We start from the raw sequence: 26,693 nt of genomic DNA on the forward strand, positions 1-26,693 counted from the left end.
GGTAAACAGTTTCTTGTCTTTCTTTCTTTCTCTCCCATGAGCCTAAACTGAAAAAAGTGAATGACACAGTCTGGCCTTTGACGAAGGGTTAGAACTTCATGAGACTGGAAAAAAGCTCCCTTTTGGGCCTTTTCTGCAGACAATGCTCTGTTTACCAGTCGAGAGAAAAAAACACCTTCAGTATGAAGAGCTGATTCAGTTTTAAAGATTTTATTATAGGTTGGTCGTTGGGGTGATGATTTTGTGCACAAGACTAACTAAATAACATTGAATCCAGTTCCAAATAGGTGTTTAAATAGCAAGCTAATTTGTAGTTGGGTGATTACAATGTCAGTAAGTGACAGCAACTGTAATGATCAGTAAGTTGTGAGCAGCCCCAAGCCTGATAATAGGGAACATATTGTATCTACTGAACATCAAAGTGAAACTAGCTAACAGGAAACTTTCCTCTTAACGGATACATTGTGGAAGGACTTCTAATCACATAGGGTTGCGGTTTTTACCTCAAGATAAAAGCCTTTTCTGATGTTCCAGTGAAGACTGTCAAGACATCTTGATAAAGCCTCTGATGCCTCAGATGGTATCATCTCTTACTAACATTGTCCTAACTGACAGCTGATACTTATACTTAACTTTTATTCTGGCAAAATCCTTTCACAGAGGTAAGTAAAAAAATAATCCAGTTTTGAATATATACCAGTATATTAATGATGGGGACAAGACCGCCTATGCCGAGTCCGAGTCAAGACCGAGTCTTTGAAGGGTCGAGACCGAGTCGAAACCGAGTCTGTTGGTTTTCAAATACAGTCGAGTCCGAGTCAAGACCGAGTCTTTGAGGAAGCAAGTCCGAGTTGACACCGAGTCGAGACCAAGACCATAAAAACATGTCAGTTTTCATATTCCTGATTTAATATCACCCCAGTTAATGATCAACAGTTAGGCCTACAGACAGTATCTTTGCATTGCACCATGGGATGTCATTTTCAAATAATGCCCATCAACATTGCATTTTATTATTGTTGTTGTTATGTGTTGTGTGTTTTTTTTATATGAACATACAAAAATCCGTTGGTCTCGAGGACTCGGTCTGAAATTACGAGTTCTTCTCCTCCCAACTGTGGCCCGAGACTGAGTCTTTGAAGGAACAAGTCCGAGACGAGTCCGAGAAAGCAGAAATCGGTCTCCAGACTGGACTTGAGTACTACATCACTACAGTATATACTGTATATAATATTCACACAGCTCCATGCAGCTTTTCTAATCATGACTGTCTAAAGTTTGAATGTCACATGCAGAAGCCTGCTGAGTCCAACTCAAATGTGAGCTTTTGAAGTTTTTCGTAAGTTAACCATGCAAAGGTGTCAGCCATATCCCTACACCAACCCACAGCTACCTTATTTATTTAACACTTCCTGTCAAGTTGAGGCAACGTTTAGCCTTCCACATTCCTATTTTCTGTGGGCTATTTTAACCACCTTTATCTACTTTGTAATGTGTTAATTTCAGTATAAGTTCATTGTGTAAACAGTCATATATTTATACTTTTATGCAGAAACTCTGAAGTTAATATGAAATAACAATTTATCGTGCACATCCATGATACATCACATACACATACAGATACTTAAATATGCATGATTTATATTTACAATAATAACTTTAAGCAAAAGGCACATCTGTATACTATTGCAGTAACATTACTCCATACCAGACATGTTTTGGCACAGTTTTGGCACATTGTGTCATCTGTCCCCTGTCTGAACACTGGTGTCTGTTTTGAGAGTCTTTGTGCAAACAGTGCATCTGGGGCAACATGGTACCTCTACGCCAGCACCAGAGTTGTGCGCACCAATCAAATCGTCTGGACGGGCTTTATAAGATGATGGACAGACGAGCAACGGCCCCTAGTCATTCACGTCACCTGAGCGTGCTTTTGGCTGATTTTGTTGCCCTTGGCTTTAAATTGAATTCTCACTTGAGGAACAAATCTGCCCTGTTATAAAATATCCAGATGACACAAGTATAGAGCATCTTTTGTGGTTAAGGTTAACACTGTGGTTAAAGATGCAGCCAACAGTCCATCCTTTCTCTGTATTCCATTTTTACTGATAGCCAGTGTTCTCCCCTAGCATCCCCTACATCCAATATTCCATACAGTCATTTCTACAAAGTCTAGTATGTTCTCTCCATAGAATTCTCCAACAGACTTCTGTGTGGAATTTTTCCAGAGTCTCATGGCAGAACCTGTTCATTACTAGCCTGAAAAGCCAGCCCGAACTTAGCCACGGCCACAAAATTTGAGGTCAGGAATATCGGTCTGGAATTGTTTCATTGACAAGCCTCTGAATACTTGAGAATCGTGCGGACCAATCAAATCGCCCGTGCGGCATTAGGGTAAGCTTTATACAATGATGGACAGATGATGAGCAACGGTGCGTATTCATTACTGCGACCTTAGCGCGTTTCGGTTGAATTTGTTTACAGCAAAAAGCTTGTCACTAGAGAAGCTACATGTTTATGACACTATTGTGTCGCTTGTACAAGATATTAACGGCGCAATAACTTCAGAAAACAAACAGAAAACAGTGATTAAGACATTTGTCAGAAGAAGGATGTTCTGACTGTTCTCTGCAGGATTTCACGATAGGCTATTTCGTTGCTCTGATTGGTTAGGTCTATCTAATTGTGTGCAGAGGCTTTTTTCCCCTGTATCGGTTGGTATATGACCCATAATCACGTCCCAATGCTTTGGGTCCAGACTCAAATTCTGAATAGAATTTTGAGTATGGCTACGTCAGGCTAGTTCATTACAGTATCAAGCATCTTTAAACAGAGTAAATCCAGTACAGTGATTCGGTCTGCATAGTCTGTCCCAATGAAGACTGTCCAGCTTGGGCTTTCTCAGAAGAGTCTCACAGCAGAGTCTGTCCCTAAGACAGTTTCTCAGTTCACAGACTCCATCTCATCAAAGCCTCAAGCCTCATCATGGTGGGTGCCAATGGTCATGTTGAACACTATTTCATCTTTCGGCAGATTCTCTGAGACTCTGTGGTGTTTCTCTGTAAGATCAGAGACATTAGGTCGTGCCTTAGTCTCCACCAGGTCTCTACTTTGCCTCGCCCAGATCTTTCTTTGTCTCTGTTTGGGCCCACATATGTCCCTGTTCAGTCTCTTCTTTGTCTATTTCAAGTGTTGATGTTGTGCCTGGAAGCTCTATCCATTGTCTCTGTCAAGGCCTCTGCTTTGTCTTCTCCTCTGTCTCTCTCTCCTCTGACAACCTTCAGGTTAGGGTTGCATCTCGTACTGTCCCTCGGTGGCGATGAAGAAGTCGCTGAGCAGGTCCTGCAGGTGCTCGAACGTGGGCCGGTCCTCCGGCCTCTCCGTCCAGCATTTCTGCATCACCTCGTACAGCTCCTGCGGGCAGCCCTCTGGACACGGCATCCGGTAGCTCTTATCCAGGTTGCGGATCACTTCTGGATTCGTCATGCCTGGACATAAATGCACAAGTCAAATGGTCAAGTCTCCTGCTGGGGAATTTTGGCCATTTGATATTGGTGACCCGAGTATTCAGACGTGATAACAAACATTCTCAATGTATGACAGCAGACTGTGTCTTCATATACAATATGTTGCTTAAAGGAGCATGCCAACTTTTTGGGAAAGAAACTTATTTGCCCTCTACCTCACAGGAAGTGGGTTAGACCAGTTAGCCTATAGTTAAAAGGGAGCTATAGGCTAACTGCTCTAACCCACTTTCAGTTAATTATTATGCTAAGCTGGTTATTGCACGCATCATTGTCTTAGCTTGGAGATGAATGTTGGCGCTACCTGGGTAGGGGATCCTCCCATACGTGACTATCTCTGTCAGGAGAATACCAAAGGACCAGACATCTGACTTGATGCTGAATGTCCCAAAGTTTATTGCTTCAGGGGCAGTCCATTTAATGGGAAACTTTGCTCCTGTGAATTAGGAGAAAGAAAGATGGAGAGTGATCATAATGAGAGGCATGTGAGAACAGTTCTCTTCACAGCTTGGATGAAATGATAAAAGTTAGTTGACATGACAGCAAAAACAGGAAACAAATGTGATAGACCAGGCCTCTATGATCAGATTACGTCCTAATCATCCCTTCACGTAGCTCAAATTACATGATTTTACCGATACAAACTCCAGATGGTTGTGTGTACTGTGTCGAGCTCCCTACAGGATTACCCGTTCAATTCTTGAATTTCGAACATCCCATCAATAGGATGCTATGTCAGCAATGGCAGATTTTAAAATTCTTAAACAATGTGACACGAGTGGGAGTGGGGTTTTTAAAGGATATCCCCACAGCTGTAATTTGGCCGTATTACGAGGCCGAAGGCCACTACAGCCTTGGGGATATCCTTTACCAACTCCACGACCACGAGTGTCATATTGCTTCCACGAGTGTCATATTGCTTTTGTACAACAGTTTTAAGATACAAAATTGTGTTTTCTATCATTTATTTAAATTTTTGTTCGTTCATCCTCTACCCACAAAAATAGTTCTAATCTTTAGCCTTTTTGTTAACCGTTGCCAAGCAACATGACACCATTCAAGAGATGTACTGTACGTTGCTTGAATGTGACCTCGAAAAAAATTATCCAACATGGTGGATCTAACTCTAAAATGGTAGTATTTCTGTATTAACAAATACATTCAGGGTTTGTGCCCTTATATTTTGTAAAAGTTAGCGAGAAACAAGCACTACTAAATCTAAAAATACAGGTTTTGTAACTAAGAAATACATCAGAGCTCATTTACGACCTATCTGACAGCCACCTACTTTGCGTTTTTCTCTTTTAAAGGTGACATTATGAAATAGCTGTTTTCTCTCTATGAATCAATGGAATGTTTGTGTTGGATAATTCAATGCAATATGTGGAGTGATTACTAACAGTAAATAAAGTGGGGTTGTGCTGGGATACCCCTACACATGATGACTCATGGAATGCCTCTCGATCCAATCGAAATTAATAAATAGTTTGACCGGATCTAACTGTGGTATAATATGTAATATCCAATGGGCCCAGATGTTCTTTAGATCATTCAGCATTCCTACTGAAAGCATTCTAAACACACCGGTAGGACAGTTAGAAGCAATCTCAGTGCAGATTATAACCATAATGATGTCTGCAAAACACTATTTGCATACACTATTGCATACTCTACCTTCTTTGGCTGTGTACTCTGTTTCGATGATTCTTGCTAAGCCAAAGTCAGCAATCTTGCAAAGTAACGTCTCAGACACCAGAATGTTGGCAGCCCGCAGATCTCTGTGAATGTAGTTTTTTCTTTCTATGTAGGCCATCCCCTCTGCAATCTGTTCCCACAAAGAACAAGATGAGAGAGAGTCAGAGAACGAGAGAGAGAGAGAGAGAGAGAGCGAGCGAAAGGGCAATCATCATTTGTTTGTAAGAGTAGTGTTGCAATTTCTTTTTTTCAAATTCCTTATGAAACAAAATGAAGAAAAAATTACAGCTGTAGCAATCAATAGATTCCCAGATATACGTAAATGACTCTTAAATATCTTTTGTAATGATAAATAGAGTTTTTAAATAGAAATGTTTTCTGAGGTTATATGTCTTCTGTTGAAGCAAAATTCAAGACATTACTGTAACAGTTTATAATCTAAATTTAACAACACCACTTCTAAAAGCTGTGATGACACATTCATATCAATTCATATCATTCATATTCAAAATTCAAGACATTACTGTAACAGTTTATAATCTAAATTTAACAACACCACTTCTAAAAGCTGTGATAACACATTCATATCGACATATTGACACATTCATATTTACGGTAGCCTAACAAAATTAGGTTAAGTTCATGAAATTGAAAACAATGGAGCATTTTTTTCACTTCTCACAACTAGACAATGGACAGTAGCAGATAACAGTGTCATCAGCAGGGAAGACATGGACAACACATTGGGGTAAGAAAGCCCAAACTGAAATCTACGGACATACACAGCAATGTAGTAATCAAGGCTAAGTCCCTCCTTCACCTTGTCCTTCTCAAACCTACTAATCAATCGACTTGGGTTCTCACTACTGTGTGAGAAGATACTGTAAGTGTGTCACAAGAGGAATGATTACTGATTCAGACAGTTTTTGCTATCAACTTCATTCTCACATCGGTATTGTTAATTTACCACTGGAAAGCTGGGTTTCCCCTTCTGTGAGCATGGAGGGTTTAACTCTAAACAACTGAATTATGTTAACTTTAACCGTTTGTTTAGGATGACTGTGAGCATTACTAGCGTGACACACTCATGGTGTGAATATAAGATGTGAAAGCACAACTTCAAGAAACATTTCCCAAATTATATTGGTATTTTAGTGTGAATAGCACTGTCAAAAACATAAAAACATATTGAAAACACTAAAACAGTTGAGCTACTCTTTAAAGTATTTATTTTTGAGTTAAAAATAATACTTATTAGCTACTTTTTTCAAGTTAGTTTGACTTTTCAGTTTAACAGTAGCACACAGCACATGTAAATGGGGCCTGTTTAAAAATACATTTTACATTTCTGTTCTGATGGAGGATTAAACAGGATGCGGATGGTGTTGGGGAGGGAGGGGGGGGGTCTATGATGGAAAAAACGATGTCACGTCCTGTCCGGATGTTAATGATCAACAGTGGAGTGAGGTTTGAAGAAGCAGAAGTGCACAGCGCGACCACAAAACCACTAAAGGCAGGGCTGACATTTTCCACACGATGCAAGGCTTTTCACACACCACGGCGGTCTTAAAACAGTGATATGGACGGATGCCTATAAATAGAACTGTAATTTGTTTCTGAACTTAACATTTCAAAATTAGTCTTTTATGTGGAGCTGGAGAAATATTGTGAATGAATTAATCATTTTGATGAATGAGGCGAATTTGGTGCTGCATTTAAAGGACAATATAGATGGAGTGACAATAATATATATATTTCTAAATTGCACAAAGGTCAAAATTGCACTAGCAGCCAAGATTGTCATGGATACCTTTCTAGGTTCTATACAATTAGATTAGATTTTAGTTCATGTGTATGCATCATATTTCATGCATGTATTTTAAACAGAGGAGGTAAAAACATTTCAACAGATACAAATACTTTGTGTCCTGGAATATATTGAGACAAAAAACGACGTCTAGACGTCTGAAGAAGGGTGATTACCCGAAACGTCACGGAAAAATAAAAACAAAGAAAACCCTGGTTGAAGCGGACTTTTTCTCTTTTTTGTCTGGTCATTTGTTTGTCCTGCTCCCAGGTCAGACATTTGGATGTGCGGACTTTAAAACTTACTCTCTGGACTATATTGAGAACAGTGTGATAATATAACAGTGGTTCTGATGACATACACATTCATAACTCACTCTGAATATCAAAGGCCTAATGAATTCCAATACTAAATGACTTCACATAGGCCCTGAAGTAAAGCTAAATCAACATTGAGATTTATTCAAAAAGCGACATGCTGAGGCTTTCTCAATAACAAATCCTCATCAGGGATTTGGCTCTGCAGATGAGTACTTTGTGTCTTACCTGTGCTGACATGTCAATCAGTTTGGGCAGTTTCAGTTGTTTCCCATCTTCTGTTTTTAAGAAGTCCAACAGACTTCCTGCAAGTGACAGAGAAAGATTATTAAACGATTGAGGGAGAAGGAAGTAACCAAACAAATTGATACGTTTCAGATACATATTTTTGAGGGAGAAGGAAGTAACCAAACAAATTGATACGTTTCAGATACATATTTTGATTTTGATCATACTCTTTCAATGTTTTGGGGAATTACTTGATTACTGTACACTACAGTACAACACTCCTATTCCCCAAGAGACCAATGTATCAAAATGCATCTTTTGCTGTGGGCAAGGTAGCCTAAGATTACGGACTAAATTAAAACAAGTCTTTGCCCGCTTCATTCAACCATTCATGTAATGAGTATGCAGAAGAGCTTGGAATAAGAGGCATAGAAAACCAAATGAAGACCTAAGGGTCAGAACATTTTTTGTCTCAGCCAAGTATGAAATAGTAATGAAGAAAAAACACTCAAAAAGAGAAGTGTGTGGATTCTTTTCTCAGAAAGTGCCTGAAGTAATATTAACTCTTAGAAGGCATATCTGACATCAGTGTGTTTACTGTATAAGTCCTACTCTTTGGGTATAGTTTCCAGTTAAGTGACAATAGACCTCTGAAGTTTGCCTACAAAAAGGACCCAAAAGCTGCCATCTTTGTTAATAGATGGAGATTTGGATCTTCTTATATTGGCAAAGATGGCAGTTTGGCGTCCATTTTGCAGGCGAACTTCAGAGGTCTATTTTGGTATTTTGATGCAGGTGCATTATATCATTGCTGAGTAAAAATTATCTGCTTACACCTTCAGGAATAATAATAGTAATTGTGGTAATCAGTCTGACTGACGAATCATCTCCATTTTCTCTAACTTTCTGATTTAAATGTATGCACCATGGTTTCCTCAGAGTGTGTGTGTGTCTGTATGTGTGTGTGGTTGTCTCACCGTTGCACATGAACTCTGTGACGATGAGGATGGGCTCCTGGGTGACAACAGCATGGAGGCGCACAAGCCGTTCATGCTGCAGCTGCTTCATCAGGTTCGCCTCCTGTAGGAATGCCTCAGGTTCCATACTGCCCTCCTTCAGCGTCTTGATGGCCACCTTCAGGTTGTTCTTGTAGTAGCCTTTATACACACACACAAACACACACACGCTCATGATCAGGACGGTGTCTATGCGAAAGACTCATTGTTATCTCATATAAGTATAAGTAAGTGTACAGGTATATATATTTTTTTGATCCCGTGAGGGAAATTTGGTCTCTGCATTTAACCCAATCGGTGAATTAGTGAAACACAAACAGCACACAGTGAACACACAGTGAGGTGAAGCACACACTAATCCCGGCGCAGTGAGCTGCCTGCTACAACGGCGGCGCTCGGGGAGCAATGAGGGGTTAGGTGCCTTGCTCAAGGGCACTTCAGCCGCGGCCCACTGGTCGGGGCTCAAACCGGCAACCCTCCGGTTACAAGTCCAGAGTGCTAACCAGTGGGCCACGGCTGCCACTATCTCATTATTGCTTATGTATACTGTCCTAATCCTGATGGATTAAATAATTTGTTTGTAAATATCATTGTGCCTTGCTAAGTCTTTCTGGTTGAAATGTTTAGCATTTGTGTGTGTGTGTGTGCACGTGCGCACGCTGAAGTGCAGTATTTTAAAATGTCTGTAATTTTGTTTCTTTTTATTTGCTTCATGAAAGAAACAAGCCATTAATAGACAACAGAAAAAGAGTCCTCTTTCATGTCATCGCTGACCGATAAAAGCATCTATTATTGGATAAGCCAGTGAACTTGGCAAACAAACTCTCCCACTTCTCTTCAACTTTGAACCATATCACTATTGAATATTTTGAGGCATCATTTGGGTGGGAGTCTGTAACCAAGAGAGAGATCATCCCACCCAGCCTCAAAGGCACTAAAGATGCAGCCTGTCCGCATTGCCAAAGAGCCAAGCTAATTTCTATGGCAATGAGAGCGCATGCTCAACCGTACTGACGGCACCCCAACACAGAGCCTCTTACCCATCCAGACTTCTCCAAACTGGCCTGCTCCCAACTTCTTCACCAACTTGAGTGTCTCCCGCGGGATCTCCCACTCGTCTTTACCCCAGGGCTGCTGAGGAACCGTTGCCTTGCAGGGGTTACCCAGGCGCTGACACAGCCCATCTGCACTTCCTGAACACGCACAAACACACACACATTAAACTTCCTTACGAAGAAAAACAATAAGTGGAATATTGCACAATACCAAGACAAAAGATTTGTTGAAAGGTTTGTTTTGGAACTCGTATTCTTAATTATTGTGTACAATGTTGTTGTTTAAGTGTATGTTATCAAAAGATTATATATCTATATAATGGCATGTTTAGGACTGGGGTCAAAGAGTTGAAGCAATGTAAATGTCCATAAGAAATATTGTGTTCTAAACGCACTTTAGTGCCCACTGATTATACAGCCAGGTACAGTGTGGTTATATTTTAAAACAACCATGTTATATCACATTAGCAATCTACTGCTGAAAAACACTAGACGGTAGAGGTAGTACAAGAAAAGAGAACTGATTTCCATAGATAGATAGATAGAGATAGATAGATAGATACTTTATAGATCCCCAAGGGGAAATTCAAGAGTTAGAAATTAAGCAACTTCAGTTAGCCTACACCACCACCATGTACTAAAAACCGCAACATGGAAAGTCAGAGACCATACTGGCAAGAAAAAAATAACAGTCTGAGATATTACACCATACAAGCTGACCTTGGCCTGTCTACTATACAGCGCATGTACTATATTTCCGGTGAGGGAAAATTACCTCATGCTTACTGCAAGGTGTTTGTTGGTATGACCCACAAACCTGATTATGCTGCCTTCAGCAGCCCCCCCCCTCGGAGACACGGTGTCTCCTGTCACCGCAGGAAGCTTGCTGTGTTCTGAAATGGTGGGTGGAGGGTCGTGCTCAACAGAAATAAAGTGAGGGCATGCACTGACCCATCCATACAGTATATAGCACACATGATCTTACTCATGGTAGTAATGTATCATATTGATTTATCCCAGTTATTAAATCCCGACCATGCAAATTTTTCCTTTTAAAACCTGTTTAATCACCAGTACAAGGGCCCATCTGGCCCGAAACATCTGTGGGGTTGAGTGAGTGAGTGCAGTTGAGAACTGTATTTAGATTTCCTGAAGGATTCCTGAAGCAGCCAGTCTAACTGAGATTGAGGTGATAAGCATGGTATTCCTATTCCGTTTTTTTTTTTTTTTTTCGCTTAGATAAACCCAGCAACCAAATGTATAAATGAAATTGTGAGCGTACTATTTGTTTCACTCATGTGAGCATGAATGCTGTAAACCCAACGATTACTTTTTTTTACATCAGTCTGGACTTACTAGAATAATGCTTGATGAGTTCTGGCAGGGTAGGGAAGGTCAGAGAGGGGGAGATGTAGAAACCTCCAATGTCCAGGCTTCGGATCTTGTAGTGCTTCACTACGTCCCCATGTTCTTGCGAAGAATCTCGGACGGAGAGTGAGAAGGCCCCTGGGGGGGACATTGTTGTATTAATAAAAATCATTGTTATATTGTAATCATCGATAATATTTTTTTATCATTATTATTATTAGTGGTAGTAGTCTTAGTAGTTGTAGAGGTACAGTAGTAGTAGTAGTACTTTTTCAAGCAGTCGGTTAAATACAAATTATAAACAGCTACATTTACTAAGTATATCACACAGTTCTTCCTGAATGACGAGAAAGCTCTTTGGTGTGCCATCTGCAGAGATGCTGCAGGTGGTTGCGAAGTTTTCAGCAATGATTTGCTATTTTTAATCTGACTGCCTGCCACACATGCATTCTCAAGCCTGCTGTGCAAGGGGAGTTGCTTTCAGTGGGTTAGATGTTAGGGTCTGCAGAGATCTGCAGTGGGTTATATACATCAGGCTCTGCAGAGATTAAATAACTGTAGTGGTTATGATCTTCAACCCACTGCCATCTCTCATAGTAGGGAGGGTGAATTGAAATGTGTGCACAGGTACTTATAATCTGATGAGGGCAATTGGTGGCAAGAAGAGGTTAAGAGATCCGCTGCACATTGAAGAAACTTCAGACATTTAATTCTCTTTTGGTCTTGGAATCTTACTATGTTCTGACAAAATAAACTGATTTGAAAAGCAAAACAAATAAATAAGCACAAATAACAGACATTTAAATAATAATAACAGACAGTAAACTATTGAATAAAACATGGCATCGCTTATGTAGTACAGTATACTGGGGGATGTATTGGTATTATTCAACAGTGAGAGCAGGAACGCCTTATGCCACTGACCTTTAGTTGTCTCGCTCTCACGGACTAAAAAGGAGCCGACTTTATTTCCCGGCGCTAGAAGAAGACGTTCTGTGTCTCTGCGACTCAAGTCTTTAAAAAACCACCTGCAAGAAAGACACATTTGCCATCTTTAATTTATTATTTTACCTATAAGGGAATCACAGGATTAATCAACTATTAAGCTAGTATAGTAAGATACCCTAAGATATAAGTATTTGTACCTGAGATCTATTCTGTACATGTACATATTTATTTCAGTAATTTTCTAGAGAATAATTGTACATTACACATCATTAGTGTTGAGGGCAATTCCGCTCACAACTGTCACATCCATAACGCCAACACAATGCCATGGTATTTAGTTGGCGTTATGGATGTGACAGTTTTGCGTGGAAGTGCAGTTGAACAACCAACTATGAAGATTATTGCTATTCATCTGAATTTAGGCCTTTCAAATGTATGAACATTATATTTCTCTATGCATATACAAAAAATACATTCACTGTTATGTTAATGTCATGGTGTTGATGCGTACATACATTTTTACTAGATATTCTGTGCCACTGCACTGTGCATTAAAATGTTGTAACACACACCAACCCCTGGTCTATACTGTATGTATTCATGCACATATACATACGCACCTTTCCACCTCCAAGGTGTGCACTCTGGCCACATATGTGCTTGGGATATAGCCCTCTTCCCCAGTGACCAGAGACTTGGCCACCCACCAGTCACCTTTGCTGTAATGCAGTTCAAAACAGATTGTGAAATACAGACTGTACATTTAAATGTCAACATGAAGTAGTTAGCTGGGTGGACCTCTTTGGGGTGCCTGTACTGACACCTTCTTTGTAACACTACTGAACCTAAGACGGATTGTGAAATGTTTCCACTTAAATGTGGAATCGTTAACATGGAGAAGTTAACTGTACATTACTTTGGGGCTTCTGTACACATGTGTACGGTAAAATGCTGGCGCTGCTTTGTAAACAGGCAAATCTTAACTTGATGACTACATCCTTTCCGTGGAAAATAAATAGCACTGTAAAACAAGAGTAGTGTGCTCAACATAACCCAAAGACTTAAACATAAACTATTTATTCACACAATCTAACATAATTTAATTGAAGCAGCAAGATCTGGGAACTGGATTCTGTTGAGTGTACTTACCTTTTTTTACAGTTACAAATACAGTATTCTATTTTGCTTTAAAAATGACAGTCTTTTTCTGTACATCGAAGGACAGCAACACTGAGAATGCCATTATACTCACTCTTGAATAACCTTGAGTCGGTCACCCTTCTTAAATGACAGGTCAGTGTCATTTGTTGGTTTAAAGTCATATTGAGCAATAACTACATCAACATCTGCAATCAGAAGATGGCGGAAACAGACATTTCGTAAAATCAGTTCATTAGTGATGCGGAAGTAGAGAGATTAAAACAATACATTCAATTAGGTATTTTGCAAGATTGTGTTTGCAAGACAGCATCTCAATTTTGATCAGACAGTGCTACTTTATGCCTCTTTCTGTTTCTTCACACATACACACAACACCCACGAACACACACACAAACGCACACACACCTAAACACACGCACACACAGACACACACACACACACACACACACAACCACACACACTCAAACACACAACTTTGTGAGTGTGTGATGAACGCCTAAGCACAGAAGAGATCACGGCGATAAGTCTGTGTGACAGAGGCACATAGGGAGGGATGCCTTACCAAACGCCTTACCTGCATCTGCACTGTGCTTGAATCCACCAGTTTCCTGTTTTTGAAAAATTTGAATGCACATAATGTGAATTTTTTTCTTAAATGAAAGACTTTGATGACATCTAAATGCAATGTGAGTTGTAATGTAAAGATGATAAATAACATAGACAGTGTAGCATATCTTACATGGGATCTGTTGCCTGCTGTTCCCTTTGGTCCTTTGTCCTCTTTCTGTTTTTTCTGACCACTGCATGCACAACCCATTCTCAAAAAAACCTTTTAAGAGATGGAAAGATAGGTAGATAAATGCAGAAGCTATAGACATTCATGTACCAGTTAAGGTAAAAATCCTAAAACAAACCAAATTTCTTCGACTGATAACATCATAACACTGTCTTTGCTATAAGCAGAACAAACCTGAATTATGCTGTTTCATGTTGTATAAGGCAGTGATGGTGGTTTGGACAGACAGCTGTAAATGGACTTGGTGCTTACCTGCCACTTGGTTTGGTGCCCACTGAGATGTAAGGTGGGATCAGTGTCTGCTTCCCCGTCACAGAGGTCCTGGCCACTTCACATCGCCCTTTTGGGTTCTCACCATGGCTGTAAGAGAATGAAAGTAATCTGTATGAGTACGCCTGTGTGGTCATGTCTGTGTGTGTGTGTGTGTGTGTGTGTGTGTGTGTGTGTGTGTGTGTGTGTGTGTGTGTGTGTGTGTGTGTGTGTGTGTTGTGTGTGAGTGTGTGTGTGTATGTGTACTGTATGTGTATTTGCATTTTCCATGACATCACAAACACACACTTGTGTGCTCAGTTCTTCGAAAAAGAATATGGAACCACCTCGATAACTGTGTACATAGTCAGCAAAACACACTGCTCTGAAACCAAAAAAAGGGAACTGCACCCATCCTATCACTCTTGGTGCATCACAGCTACAAACTGGTAGCCTTGCCTCATCCAGACCATGCCTACTCAATCTCTGTTATCTCTGTTTACAGTCAATCTGTATGGGACAGAGGGAAATGGCCAGTTTGCAATATGAGTGCACATGACGTGTTTTGTTTGTTGTTTAGACCGTGCCCAAAGTAAATTTGAACATGCATACTTTTTTTTTTTTTAGCAAATATAGCCTTTTGTCCACACTTAAATGCCGTTTTTTCAACACCAAAAAGAATATTTTTCGAAGTTTCTCTCTTTGGTGTATACATTTGAAAATGTTAGGTTTCTATTTCGGCTATTGGTTTCCCCATGCTACACTGTAAAATGCCGTTAATTTACCCCCATATTTCAATATTAGTTACCTGTTCTTTCAAAAAAACAGCACTTAAATGTAAATTAAACGGAAATGTGTTAAATTACTGTACATTTCATTTATTGTTATTTAAGTATAGTATAAGTATAAGTATATATACTCTTTTGATCCCGTGAGGGAAATTTGGTCTCTGCATTTATCCCAATCCGTAAAATTAGCGAAACACACTCAGCACACACTAATCCCGGCACAGTGAGCTGTCTCAGTGAGGGGTTAGGTGCCTTGCTCAAGGGCACTTCAGCCGTTCCTACTGGTCGGGGTTCAAACCGGCAACCCTCCGGTTCCAAGTCCGAAGCGCTAACCAGTAGGCCACGGCTGCCCTATTTAACAAACCTATAAGGTTTTCATTAAATTAACCGTTATTTCCTGTTAACCCAGTCCAATAACATGATCGTCCAGTATTTTTTGCATTCTGGGAAGGCATTTGAGCCCATCACACCGTCACACGTTGCAGGTGGCAAATTTGAGCTTTTGAGCTGTGTTCTATTCAAGATATAATGTTGAACTGGAGTTTTTGCTTGCAGCTATTGCTTATGTCGTGCTTGCTTTGTAGACTTAACGGTGCAGTCAGCGATTGAGCAGGAAGTCGCGTTTGTTTATGTTTATATTTAACACTTTTGTCCAAAACAACATTCATTATATTTTAAACAAGGACCAAACAAAACACACTTTTCAGTATTGCCAGAGAAACTCCACACAGGGTGTCATTTTTGTTTGGGGATAGGCTGCCCCCACTTTGTTTGTAAAGTAAAGTAAACCAGATGCTGTCTTTATCAACTGTCATGGAAATCACCTTGTATTCAAGAGTTATCATTCCAAGTGTAAGGGAGTCCCCAGAAAGAGCTCTGTAAATATACCAAGAAGTTTTATCACTACTTGATATCCTTAATCAATCAACAACCAGCAATCAGTCTTCCTTTCGACTGTTGTTAATGACAGACAAAATGTCTTTTGGACAACCACCAGCACTGCCTGGAAGGCACTAGGGTTAGGGTTAGGGTTAGGGATGGCAGCTCTGCCTTGAAGTTGATGGTGGGGGCCCAAAAAACCATCAAGCTTAATAACACCACCAAAAAGCATCTTCTTTGGCAAAACAGTTTATCCAAACTTATTTTGAGGTAGACGCATCAACATTTTAGTTACATTTTGTTTCACATTAAACATTGAAACATATCTCTCATAACATTTCTCTCTTTTAAAGCACAATAATGCCCAGGAGTTGAGACTACGGCCCTACCTTATTCTCCTGCTATCGCATCAGGTCCTGTTTAATTAACCTTCCCGCGTTAATACGCACCTACAATATTAAAAAGAATGACATTAAAAACCACAGTTGAATCTGAAAAATTAATTAAGGTCAGTATTACTTGAGGTCATTAATTGCAAAGCTTTCATGACCCGAAACACACGCCCATTTGATGTATGGAATGGAAAACTTAAAAAGAACCAGTCAAGAACGTAGACTTTTTAGAGCAGAGAAGAGAGACACGCAAATAGCACGTGTCTAAACACACCATACAAGGCAATAGAATAGGCAAACATTGAATAACAAAGCCTATGGTCTTGTAGGGTGTCATTATAATCACAGAAGTATATTCCAATAGCTGTGGCATGAGGTCAAAGGGGTCAACCTTCAACAGAAGTAGCTTACAATAAGCACTCAAGTCAACTTTACAAACTAACATAGAAATAATCTTATACTTGTCACTCTTCACAGAATGAATTATGTGTCTGTGTCTTACTGTCTTTGCCAAATATATCATGTGTCTGTGAGCGGTGGTCAGTATTTTATCAGTTACATTTGTGGGTCAGTATTTCAACACAAAATACATTTGTGGGCAGCTAATGCTAATGAGAGAGATAGAAGCGACTGCATGTTTTGTATAGTCTATAAGTAATGTTACATACCTAACTTCTTTACGTCTTCTTTGAATGACTTGACTTGAGTAATCCAGTGTTTGAAGAGCCTACACTACCCTTTCATAGAGTCTCTTTCACTTCCTTGATCGTGCTCTCTCTATCTTTCTTTCTCTCCTTCCTCCCTCTCTTTATTTCTGTCTCTCTCTTCCTCTATCAACCCTCTCTCTCTTTCACCCTGTATCTTTCACTTTATCTTGCTCTCCTCCCTCTTCCCTGTCCTTATTTCTGTCTGTCTCTCCTCTTTGATTCTTTCATTCTTTCTCTCACTTCCTCCATCTTCCCTGTTTCTCTCTTCTTCGTTCTCTTTCTCTCTCTCTCTCTCTCTCTCTCTCTCTTTCTAACACACTAGGCTTAGGAGGGATGTCCTGGGAGACCACATTAGTGGATAGCAGATAAATAGACAGCGTTTGCTTCTGTTTATTTAGTGGAGCCCTGCCCTCTCTTTTCCCTTGCCATATTACAGTAGAGAACACCAAAGGCACCAGAGTGCCCATTCAAAACTAGACTTCAATACGTGGTGCCACAAACCCTAGGGAAATAAAATATAACCATGTTTTTTTTGCATCTGAAAGGTTACTGCCTTGTCATTTTTTTGCTGTGAATAACCTGCTCATTTTTGATGCACTGTATGTTTGTGAGAGTGTGTTAGTGTGTGAGTGTTTTTGTGTGTGTGTGTGTGTGTGTGTGTGAGTGTGTGTGGGAGGGTGCATGTTTGTGTGTGTGGTTCTATGTGCTTAAGGCTGTGTTCTCTGAATAGAAGACACTGAAAATATCATTATTGTCATGAAGTTAGAAAAGCTAGAACACTGAATTAGACAAAACGCAAATACACATTTGCACAGTCTGTCTGATGTAATGCTCGTGGGATTTAAACAGCTTTAGGCATTGCATTGGATGTTATTTTTTGTGTTGTTATTTTCTTATCTACTTTGGTATAACAGGCCAAAGTGTTTCTTTTTACAGAGTCATAAACATGATACGTTTGTCAGCATGTCTCACAGTGGTGGAAAACGTTGAACTTTCACACGCGAGGACACAAACGCAGGCGTCGCTTCACGCAATCTCTCTTGGAGTGGCACACCACTGTTTACTTGCCCAGGCTTTTGGGCTTCCTGTTTAGGGCCTTGTGGTCGACTCTAGCTGACTGATCTGATCAGTGAAAAAATGCACATAGACAGTGACCACTTATAAAGGTCAGTAAGTTACTTTGTAAATTTTTTACTTTCTTTCACTTACCATTTTTTTTTACTTTTTACACACTGTAATTTTTATCTCATTGTTGCTGTATCATTCTGTTGTCGTTATTGTTTTACCCTACCGTGGGCCTGAGAGAAACACAATTTCAATCCTCTATATGTCTTGTACATACAGCACAACTGACAATAAAGTTCACTTTCACTTTTGACTTTTGATCTTGCATAATAATATTATGTCATATTGTGTCACATGTTTGAGCTCATGAGCATTTTCCGTAGTTCCTACATGGCCCTTCAGTAGATCATCAAATTCTAGTGCCCATTTAGTAGTGATGCACGATATATCGGCGGCCGATATATTATTAGCCAATAAGTGAAAAAATGAAAATATTATTATAGGTCCGATAACAGAATTCTGGCCGATAATTTGCGCCGATATTTTTAAAGTCCTAATTTAGGCCTAAGTAGCCTACACAGAGGTACTTGAGCTTTGTTGGCTATACTTTTTCCTCAATATAATGTCAGCGGTGTGAATGTATTTCACCACTCTAACAAAATCTGTGGATATGCGTTCATTTGGGAATCTGTGCATCTCAAAATCCTCTTGTGAATGATCCGCCATTTAACCTTAACAGAGCGGAGCTCGGCCCTATCTAGAGCCGTCTTGTGCTGGTGTGTTTGCACTTTACCGCGCTGGTCGGGGAAACAAATAAACAAACTCGTTAGTGGGACGAGTAGGCCTACATAGTAGTACATAAGTAGGCCTAGTTCTAAGTTGTGTTTCTAGTATTATATTTGCATTAGGCTACTTTAGCTTGGGTTTTGTATTATTACCTAGAAATATGCTAACCATTCGTGCTTCACTTCCAGACAGGTCATCATAATAAGTTATTAAAACCTTCGGAGCTAACTCCTTTCATTTCTGCTGCAGCAGGTTGTGCGCAACAGAGACGGACATAAGATACAGTCTAAGGAGTTGCAGCTTTATTCAGTTACCCGCAGTTGAACCTAAACCTAAGTTTCCCTCACAAACTATGATTTGGTCGCTATACTGTAGCTTATTCCAAGCTGAGCCGTTTATGAGCGTTTAGTCCTAAATGAAAACCTGCGTGAAGCTGGCCCCCCATATTATTAAAAAAATATTTAAAACACTGCTATTCGTTTGTGCTACGTTTGTGCCGTAAAAATGATCGTTTGTGCTGTTAAGGGTTTTAAGTAATTCAACTTTTACATTTTCTGGCCAGTGACGTCACTCAGCCCCCCATACTTGTCCAAATTTCCCCCCAAATAGTCTCAATCGTTTGTGCTACGTTTGTGCTGATTTGTGCCGTCAAAAGAAACATTTGTGCTACTTCGGTTTTTAAGTTATCAGGCTTTATTTGTTACACGCATGACGTCACCTAGCCCCCCATTAATGTCCAAATCTCACCAAAATGGTCTCAATCGTTAGTGCTACGTTTGTGCTGATTTGTGCCGTTAAAAGAAACATTTGTGCTACTTCGGTTTTTAAGTTAGGCTATCAGGCTTTATTTGTTACACGCATGACGTCACCCAGCCCCCCATCAAAGTCCAAATCTCACCAAAATGGTCTCAATCGTTTGTGCTACGTTTGTGCTAATTTGTGCCGTTAAAAGAAACATTTGTGCTACTTCGGTTTTCACGTAAGCAGGCTTTATTCACCACAGTTGATAAATTCATAGCCAAACTAGATGTACCGCATAGCGGTACAAAATATGACCGCCGCTCAGTCCTGTACATCCGTTCCGCGAAAATAAATCACACTTCAATTTGTCTCCATATTTGACTCCATCCCCCACTCTTGAAACTTTTGTGTATGCTTGTTTGGCATGCCTGAGTGTGTGTGTGCGACTGCACAGAAAGTACCCTACTGGTGCTGAAAAGGTGAATAGATTGTAGAATAGCCAAAGAAGATGTAGAATTGTTATAAAACCTTTAAAATCTCTAAACAATCACAAGTAGGGCAGTTCATCACAGTTCATCCATTGCAACTGGATTGATGAAAGGTCACTTACACCTGTAGGCTACATTGTATTTGGGAAAAGCAAAAGGTATCAGCATAATGTTATTTATTTTTTTTTTTTTTTTTTTATGTATTTTTAAACAAAAACATCTCTGTCAGTTCCATGCCGTTTTCAACAGCTATCAAAAACAAAGGTCATTTTTGGATGGATGGATTTTTTGTGAATGTTTCTTCTTCTACATAAGATTTTAGTCATCTTTAGTTCATGTAATACTTTATTGTCAATGCACAAATTAAGTAACAGTAGTCTGAAACGTTATTGTTAATGCACAGATTAAGTAACAGTAGCCTAGTCTGAAACGAAATGCTGTTTTACATCTAACCAGTGGTGCAAATAACTGACATGTCCAAATGGGCCTTGATGAAATGCGTCGCTAGACTGTTCATACACATTTTAACGGGCCAAAGTTGAAGAGCTTTTGTCCGTTATTGTTAGTGCAAATATAGGCTGATTCATGTTCCCTTGCATTGTTTAACTGAGGTCCATGGCTAGTCTGGCTTTCATCAGACCAAGCTCAATCTTTTAAGAAATCAAAAAATAAATAGCGGGCAGATCAGGCTGGGTTCACCCAGCCTAGTCCATAGGCACCCGATATTGTTTAATTTTCCGATTGAGATATACACGCTCTGGCTATTCTAAATGCAAAAATGCATCAGGGAGTTATGAAAAAACGGTAACTAACAAACTAGATCCTAATAGAAAGCTGTTAGCTTCCCTAAGCTACAGGTAGGATTATAAGGTAGGCCTATTTACAACATAAATTGTCAATAGGCTATGCTGGCGACACAAATAAAATCTCCTTTGGAAACCAATGGCTTACGCCTTACAGTATCAAGCGGACTTAAACTGTCATATCGTGGCGAAAAGTTGTAATAACATTCACGCAGCTCCATGAGTCAAGGAAAGCGCGAATGAAGTAGCCACTTCTAAATGGGACCCACTACACAGTAGCTTAAGGTGTTTTGCTAAAGCAGCCATAATGAAATGAAGGTGTCATTGTTTGGATACTTCACACACACGTGCTTTTTAATTTCACAGACTACAACTACCAAGCTGTAATCAAAGCACATCGACTCCCCTCTCACACCCTGCACGCACTTAAAACAAAATAAACAGGCGTCTCCGTCTCACGCATGTATAGGCAAAACTGTATCAGACCGGTGTAACGTTGGTAAATCTTCCATTGCACAGAATGATTTTGTAGCACGTGCAATAAATGACAGTCGAAAGATACAAACAGTGCTGCTATACATTTGCTTGGTATAACCGCATTTATAGTTTTCTACAAATGCAATAAATCAAATGCCTCCATCACTCAACCAACGATAACGGTAACATTACCTAGGTCCTTATTGATATTACAAGATTAACGTACCTGCAGTAAAAACCAAGCATGTCCGATAAACATCCTCAGATTTATTTCGGCTTCAAGAAGAAATGGGAATTACACTTCATGTGAACATCGTCCTATCCTTATTAGATGTTCGCTGCGGTAAATTACAGTCCTTGTATGAAGCGTCCATTGTTTTTTCCAATCCACTTTTAACTTCCAACAAAATTACGTCTCACTGCAACGATGCGCCATCTAGTGGACAAACGACTACTTCTCGCCAATACTGAAAATGCAGCCATGATGATGATGATGAATATTTATTTTGGCTTTCTTTTAATCCTACTGATTTTCATTTTTTACCGGGGGGGCAAATCACAAATGAGTGATTATGAGCCAGGTTGATGTGGGCCCTTGAGACCAACATACCATAAAAGATTCACAGAGAACTGTGTCTGCCCTACCCTCCTTTCGGGGGTCCAGTCCAGCGGGGGGGCTGCAGATGAAAACGAAAAATGACGGTTCCATGCTATCCATGTGGGGGTACATGCCCACCAAGTTTTGTGTACCCCGGTCTTTCAGTGTCCCGGGAATCCTTGTTGGTGTACGTCACTAAATGTACACATAAATTATTTTATTGTAAGGCCCCCCATGAACGAAAGTACACAAAACTTGGCATGCATTCAGAGGGTGTCATAATGATCCTACACTTTTAATTTCGTGCAGTTTTGACCTTGTCAGCCAGAGATATTGAGATGAACACACCTAATTTTTTGCTTTTTAATTTTTAACTAGGTGGCGCTATACATGAAATAAGTGGTAATGGGATGGGTTGACATGCCCCCTTAAGACCAACATACAAAAAAAAGGTGGACCTCCTAGGCCCTACGGTTCTCGAGATATTCACAGAAAACTGTCTCCGGCCACCTACAGGCCAGTTGGTGTATAGTAACATAAATTAATTTATTGTGTGGCCCCCCATGAACGGAATTCCACAAAACTTGGCGTGCATACAGAGGGTGTCATAATGATCCTACACTTCCAATTTCGTGCAGTTTTGACTATGTTAGGTCACAGATACCTTCAATTACACCACCTCATTTTTACTTTTTTGTGTTTAACTAGGTGGCGCTATACATGAAATGAGTGGTTATGGAATGGGTTGACATGGCCCCTTGAGATCAACATACAAAAAAAAAATGGTCCTCCTAAACCCTACGGTTTTCGAGATATTCACAGAAAACTGTGTCTGCCCTACCCTGCTTTCAGGGGGTCCAATTCAGCGGGGGGGCTACAGATCAAAACGAAAAACGATGGTTCCATGCTATCCATGTGGGGTTACATGTCCACCAAGTTTCGTGTACCCCGGGCTTTCAGTGTCCCGGGAATCATTGACGGAAATTTGGGCATGCGAAAAAGAAAAAAAAAAAAGAAATCTGACTAAACCTATATGACCGCCGCTTCGCTGCGCGGCGGTCATAATAATATCAACCGTGACCGCATAGCCTTAGAAAAAAAAAAAAAAAAAAAAAAAAGAAAAAAAAAAAAAAAATCTGACTAAACCTATATGACCGCCGCTTCGCTGCGCGGCGGTCATAATAATATCAACCGTGACCGCATAGCCTTAGAGGGCCATGTTGCTACTGCTGTGAACTTGGTTGTCTAACGTAGGCCTACCTTGATGTGTAATAAACTAATTTGCATACATGAGTAGCTTATCTATCTGAATTTAAACTGTGGTATTGATCATGCTAATCGTTGTTGAACACCTGCAACAATCTTGGATTATTCTGATTCAAATAGCCTAGGCTACGGAGTCTCCGTTGTGTGAGAGAGCGGGGCAGATCGAGAGTTTCCCAAGTCAGCCCACACTTCCGATTGCAAGGAAGTGTCAATCAGCTGACATTCAGTGTCCGACTTAATGTCTTTGTGCAATGTTTATTGTGTGTGTCATGCCTATGTGTCTTATCTAGGCTACAGTCTGTTACCAACGAGAACCACCACATCTCAAGCTGGGCCGGATCTGGGCCAGATCAGCACAGAAGTCTCTGGATCCGGTTTAGGCATAGTCTATGTGCAGCTTCAGCAAGTGTCCCAGATGTGTCTTTCTTTTTTTTTTAAAAATCTACAACACTGACTCCACCTCACTCCAACCTGGCAGTTTTTGGATAGACTGCACAAAATATCAATGGCATCAATGTAAAGATTATTTGTCAGCTTTGGCTCTTGCCTTACCATTCCAATGTCTACAATACATCATACCAAAAAGACAATAAAAAAATATTTATAATGCACCTGTCTGATTTGTATTAAGTTAACAATAGTTAGTTATTTTAATATTGGCCCTTACCTATGGCATGTGGCTTTAACCACACAAGTAATTATTATGATTTAATGTATTCAATTACAGTAATTGATCTTTAACACATGGAACATTGAGGGTGTGTACAGTATAATAAAAGGAATCTTAATGAGAGTCCTTGTTTCTATGGGGACATGAAGTGATGCGTACCTACATACAGGAGAAATAAACTTATTTTACCAGACTGCACTGTGTAGACTTGCTGTGTATTGTGCAAAGACAACCACCTGTGCTTTGAGGAACAGCATTCATCTTTAAGAGGTAAGATGCAGCCAACATTACACTACATTATTATTTTGTGAAATACAAGAAATTTGATCAGAAATGGTTAAAATGACAGATAAAACAAGCAAACTACTATCGGCTAAGCAAAAATGGAGGGAAAATCTCTGTATCAATTTTGGGACAGGGAGAATAGGCATGGTAACTACACTACACACCAGAGTGGAGGTAGAATGAGTCCTAAATATCAGCAGGGTTAACCACACAGTCAATATTTCTTAATGCATATCTCAATGCATGGATTCCAGTTTCTTCCAGTAGCAGCAACTGGAATCCATGCATTTCCACTGAATTATTTTTGGAATCTGATCCCTTATCATACCTGTTCATTTTTACTCGTCGCTCGACTTATCGTGACTAAATTCAAGATGGCTGCAAACGCTAAACTTCGTGAAGATATTGTCTGTATAAATCGTCTTGTAAGTAAACTACCAGTGCTTTTTCAAAGTTCTCAATGTCTCGTTTTACATGTCAGGGCCCTCGGAAGTCTACCAATGAAGTGTGGAGATACATTGAGCCTCGTAAATGGGTGTAAAACAGTGATTTATTTGCATGGCTGGCCCGATGCCGAAGCACCACCATTGAAAAAGCTGTTGGTAGCATCTGCTAACTAGTGCCAGATTTTGGAGTGCAGGGGATGGGCTATGAGACATACGTTCACACTCGGTATCATGTTTCAACACACTTTAGGTCAATATCACATCGGAATTCTCCTTTAAATAAGCGCCCCTAAAGGGTGTTATGATCTCAATCAAAGGCATCCAAACCAGGTTTAAGTGAACTTAACACTGATTTATTGAACTAAAATCACACGTTTAACACAAAACAATAGACAAGCAGCATACAAATCTCTAAATCTGAATAACCTAAGCAATAAAAATACATATTCTGTGGAAAAACAGCAAAAAAAATAATTACATGTTTTTTTTTTGTCAATAGATGCCGAGGCTCCCATCTTGTGACAACAATGAGGTCACAAATGTTATCTTGGCAGCCAAGGAGGAGATTGTGGGTGGGCGGGATATTGCATGGCCCTCTCACAAAATTTGGATAGACCTCAGTGAACAACTCGGAGATAGAATTTCAGCAAAAGCCTTGTATACTTTTGTTAAAATGAATCGCCACAATATTTGGGAAAAATTAGGCTCAACCAATGAAGCCCATGAGGAAAGCCAAACCTCTGATGTCGATTTGGATTCAGCAACAACAATTGGCTTTCAACTCACCATTCCTTTTCAGGAGTGGACAGAACAATTTGTTGAGGAAACAGTGTATAAGAGCACAGAAGCACAATCCAATGATAGACATTACACTATTTTGAAGCGAGGCTCTTGGACTCATACCCTAAATCAGAAAATATGGAGTGCAATCAAATGTCCTTGCACACTCAGTTTCAAGAGAGCAAAGGTGCACCCATACAGTCCATCAAGGTGCCTTGTTATCACTGGACACTGTATATATATACATATATATGTATTGTACATTCATGCAGAGAGCTTGCCAGTGGACAATGAACTAGTGATTCTGCAATGTTCATTGGAGAATGTTAATAACAGCCTTCACAGTGGGAAATCAAAGCGCAATTTGTCCAGTGAAGAAAGGGCCAAAGTAAAAGAAAGGGCACAACATACCTGCCATAGCCAACTGGCTTAGCGTGTGGCACAGAGGAGGTGCTCCTGTCCCTAAAGAGGCTGTATGTGACTTCTCACTCGCTATCCTAGGGGCTCTTGTCAAAGCCTTCACACCTCACCCAGACTTAAAAGCTTATATAAATGAGTGCTTTGGGGTACTATTGGGAAATCCCTCATCAACATTACCTCCCTGTTTCCTCCGTGTAGATGTTGCACACTGCATTAAAATGATAACTCAATGGGAATGCCTGAGGAAGAAGGGAAGTCGGGTGAAGCATTTCTATGTCAGAGCCTTGGCACAAGTGGTGCACTGTGTGTCAATTGATGATGCAAGGCAGCTGATTCAGTCGATTACAGTGGTGGCCCTAAGTGAGTCGGAAGGAAACGATGAAAGTGGTGCACCGGTCATCTCAGAGGTCTGCAAAGGCAACCTCAAAAAAATAATTGCAGATGGCAAATACAACCCTGCCCTAGCTGATGAAATGGCCAAAGATGGGCAAATCATGGAAACATCCATGAACTTCCTGGAAGACTGCAACACGGAAGCACAATCTTGGGTTGCCAACATCTGTGGTGAGAGTAAAACACTTGCCTCACATTGTGGTGACCGGGATAATCTGCACTTCCTTCCAGAGCTTCTCCCTAATATGATTAGGATGTGCTCATACCTGCCATTATGGACTGGTGTGATGGTGCCACAGTACCCTAACTGCTAGCTCTGCTCATGTGGAAGCAGAATTTAAAAATTTGAAACGTGGGCTGTTTAAACATGATAACTTGCCCATTCGCCTAGACCGGTTTGTCAGCAGACACCTAAATTATATTGAAGGGCAGATGAGACTTTCTTCTGCAGCTGTCTCAGCCAACAACATAAAATCAGAAAAAAATTAAACTGAAATATCTTCTATTAACTGTGATGATGGCAAGACAGAAGACGACCCAAAAAT

At 40.1% G+C, this 26,693-nt stretch overlaps 1 protein-coding gene across 3 annotated transcripts; it reads right to left on the bottom strand.

Annotated features, from left to right (window-relative positions):
• Positions 1–1,563: 1,563 nt before the first annotated feature.
• Positions 1,564–17,067, bottom strand: blk (BLK proto-oncogene, Src family tyrosine kinase). 3 transcript variants are annotated; one of them, XM_042095698.1, is made up of 16 exons: positions 16,892–17,067; positions 16,221–16,280; positions 15,777–15,828; positions 14,168–14,275; positions 13,859–13,948; positions 13,682–13,727; positions 13,211–13,304; positions 12,579–12,677; positions 11,935–12,038; positions 10,999–11,148; positions 9,628–9,780; positions 8,549–8,728; positions 7,572–7,648; positions 5,199–5,349; positions 3,829–3,960; positions 1,564–3,488 (listed from the first exon to the last, which is right to left on the bottom strand). In XM_042095698.1, the coding sequence occupies exons 5-16, from the start codon at positions 13,934–13,936 to the stop codon at positions 3,286–3,288; spliced, it is 1,467 nt and encodes a 488-aa protein (XP_041951632.1). In that variant the 5' UTR covers positions 13,937–13,948; positions 14,168–14,275; positions 15,777–15,828; positions 16,221–16,280; positions 16,892–17,067; the 3' UTR covers positions 1,564–3,285. The 3 variants fall into 3 exon arrangements, with proteins under 3 accessions (XP_041951632.1, XP_041951635.1, XP_041951634.1); XM_042095701.1 differs by lacking the exon at positions 15,777–15,828 and having other exon boundaries at positions 13,694–13,727; positions 16,892–17,065; XM_042095700.1 differs by lacking the exons at positions 15,777–15,828; positions 16,221–16,280.
• Positions 17,068–26,693: the final 9,626 nt, after the last annotated feature.

The sequence above is a fragment of the Alosa sapidissima genome, chromosome 6 (genome assembly GCF_018492685.1).
Source record: "Alosa sapidissima isolate fAloSap1 chromosome 6, fAloSap1.pri, whole genome shotgun sequence".
In the NCBI taxonomy this organism is placed as follows: domain Eukaryota; kingdom Metazoa; phylum Chordata; class Actinopteri; order Clupeiformes; family Clupeidae; genus Alosa; species Alosa sapidissima.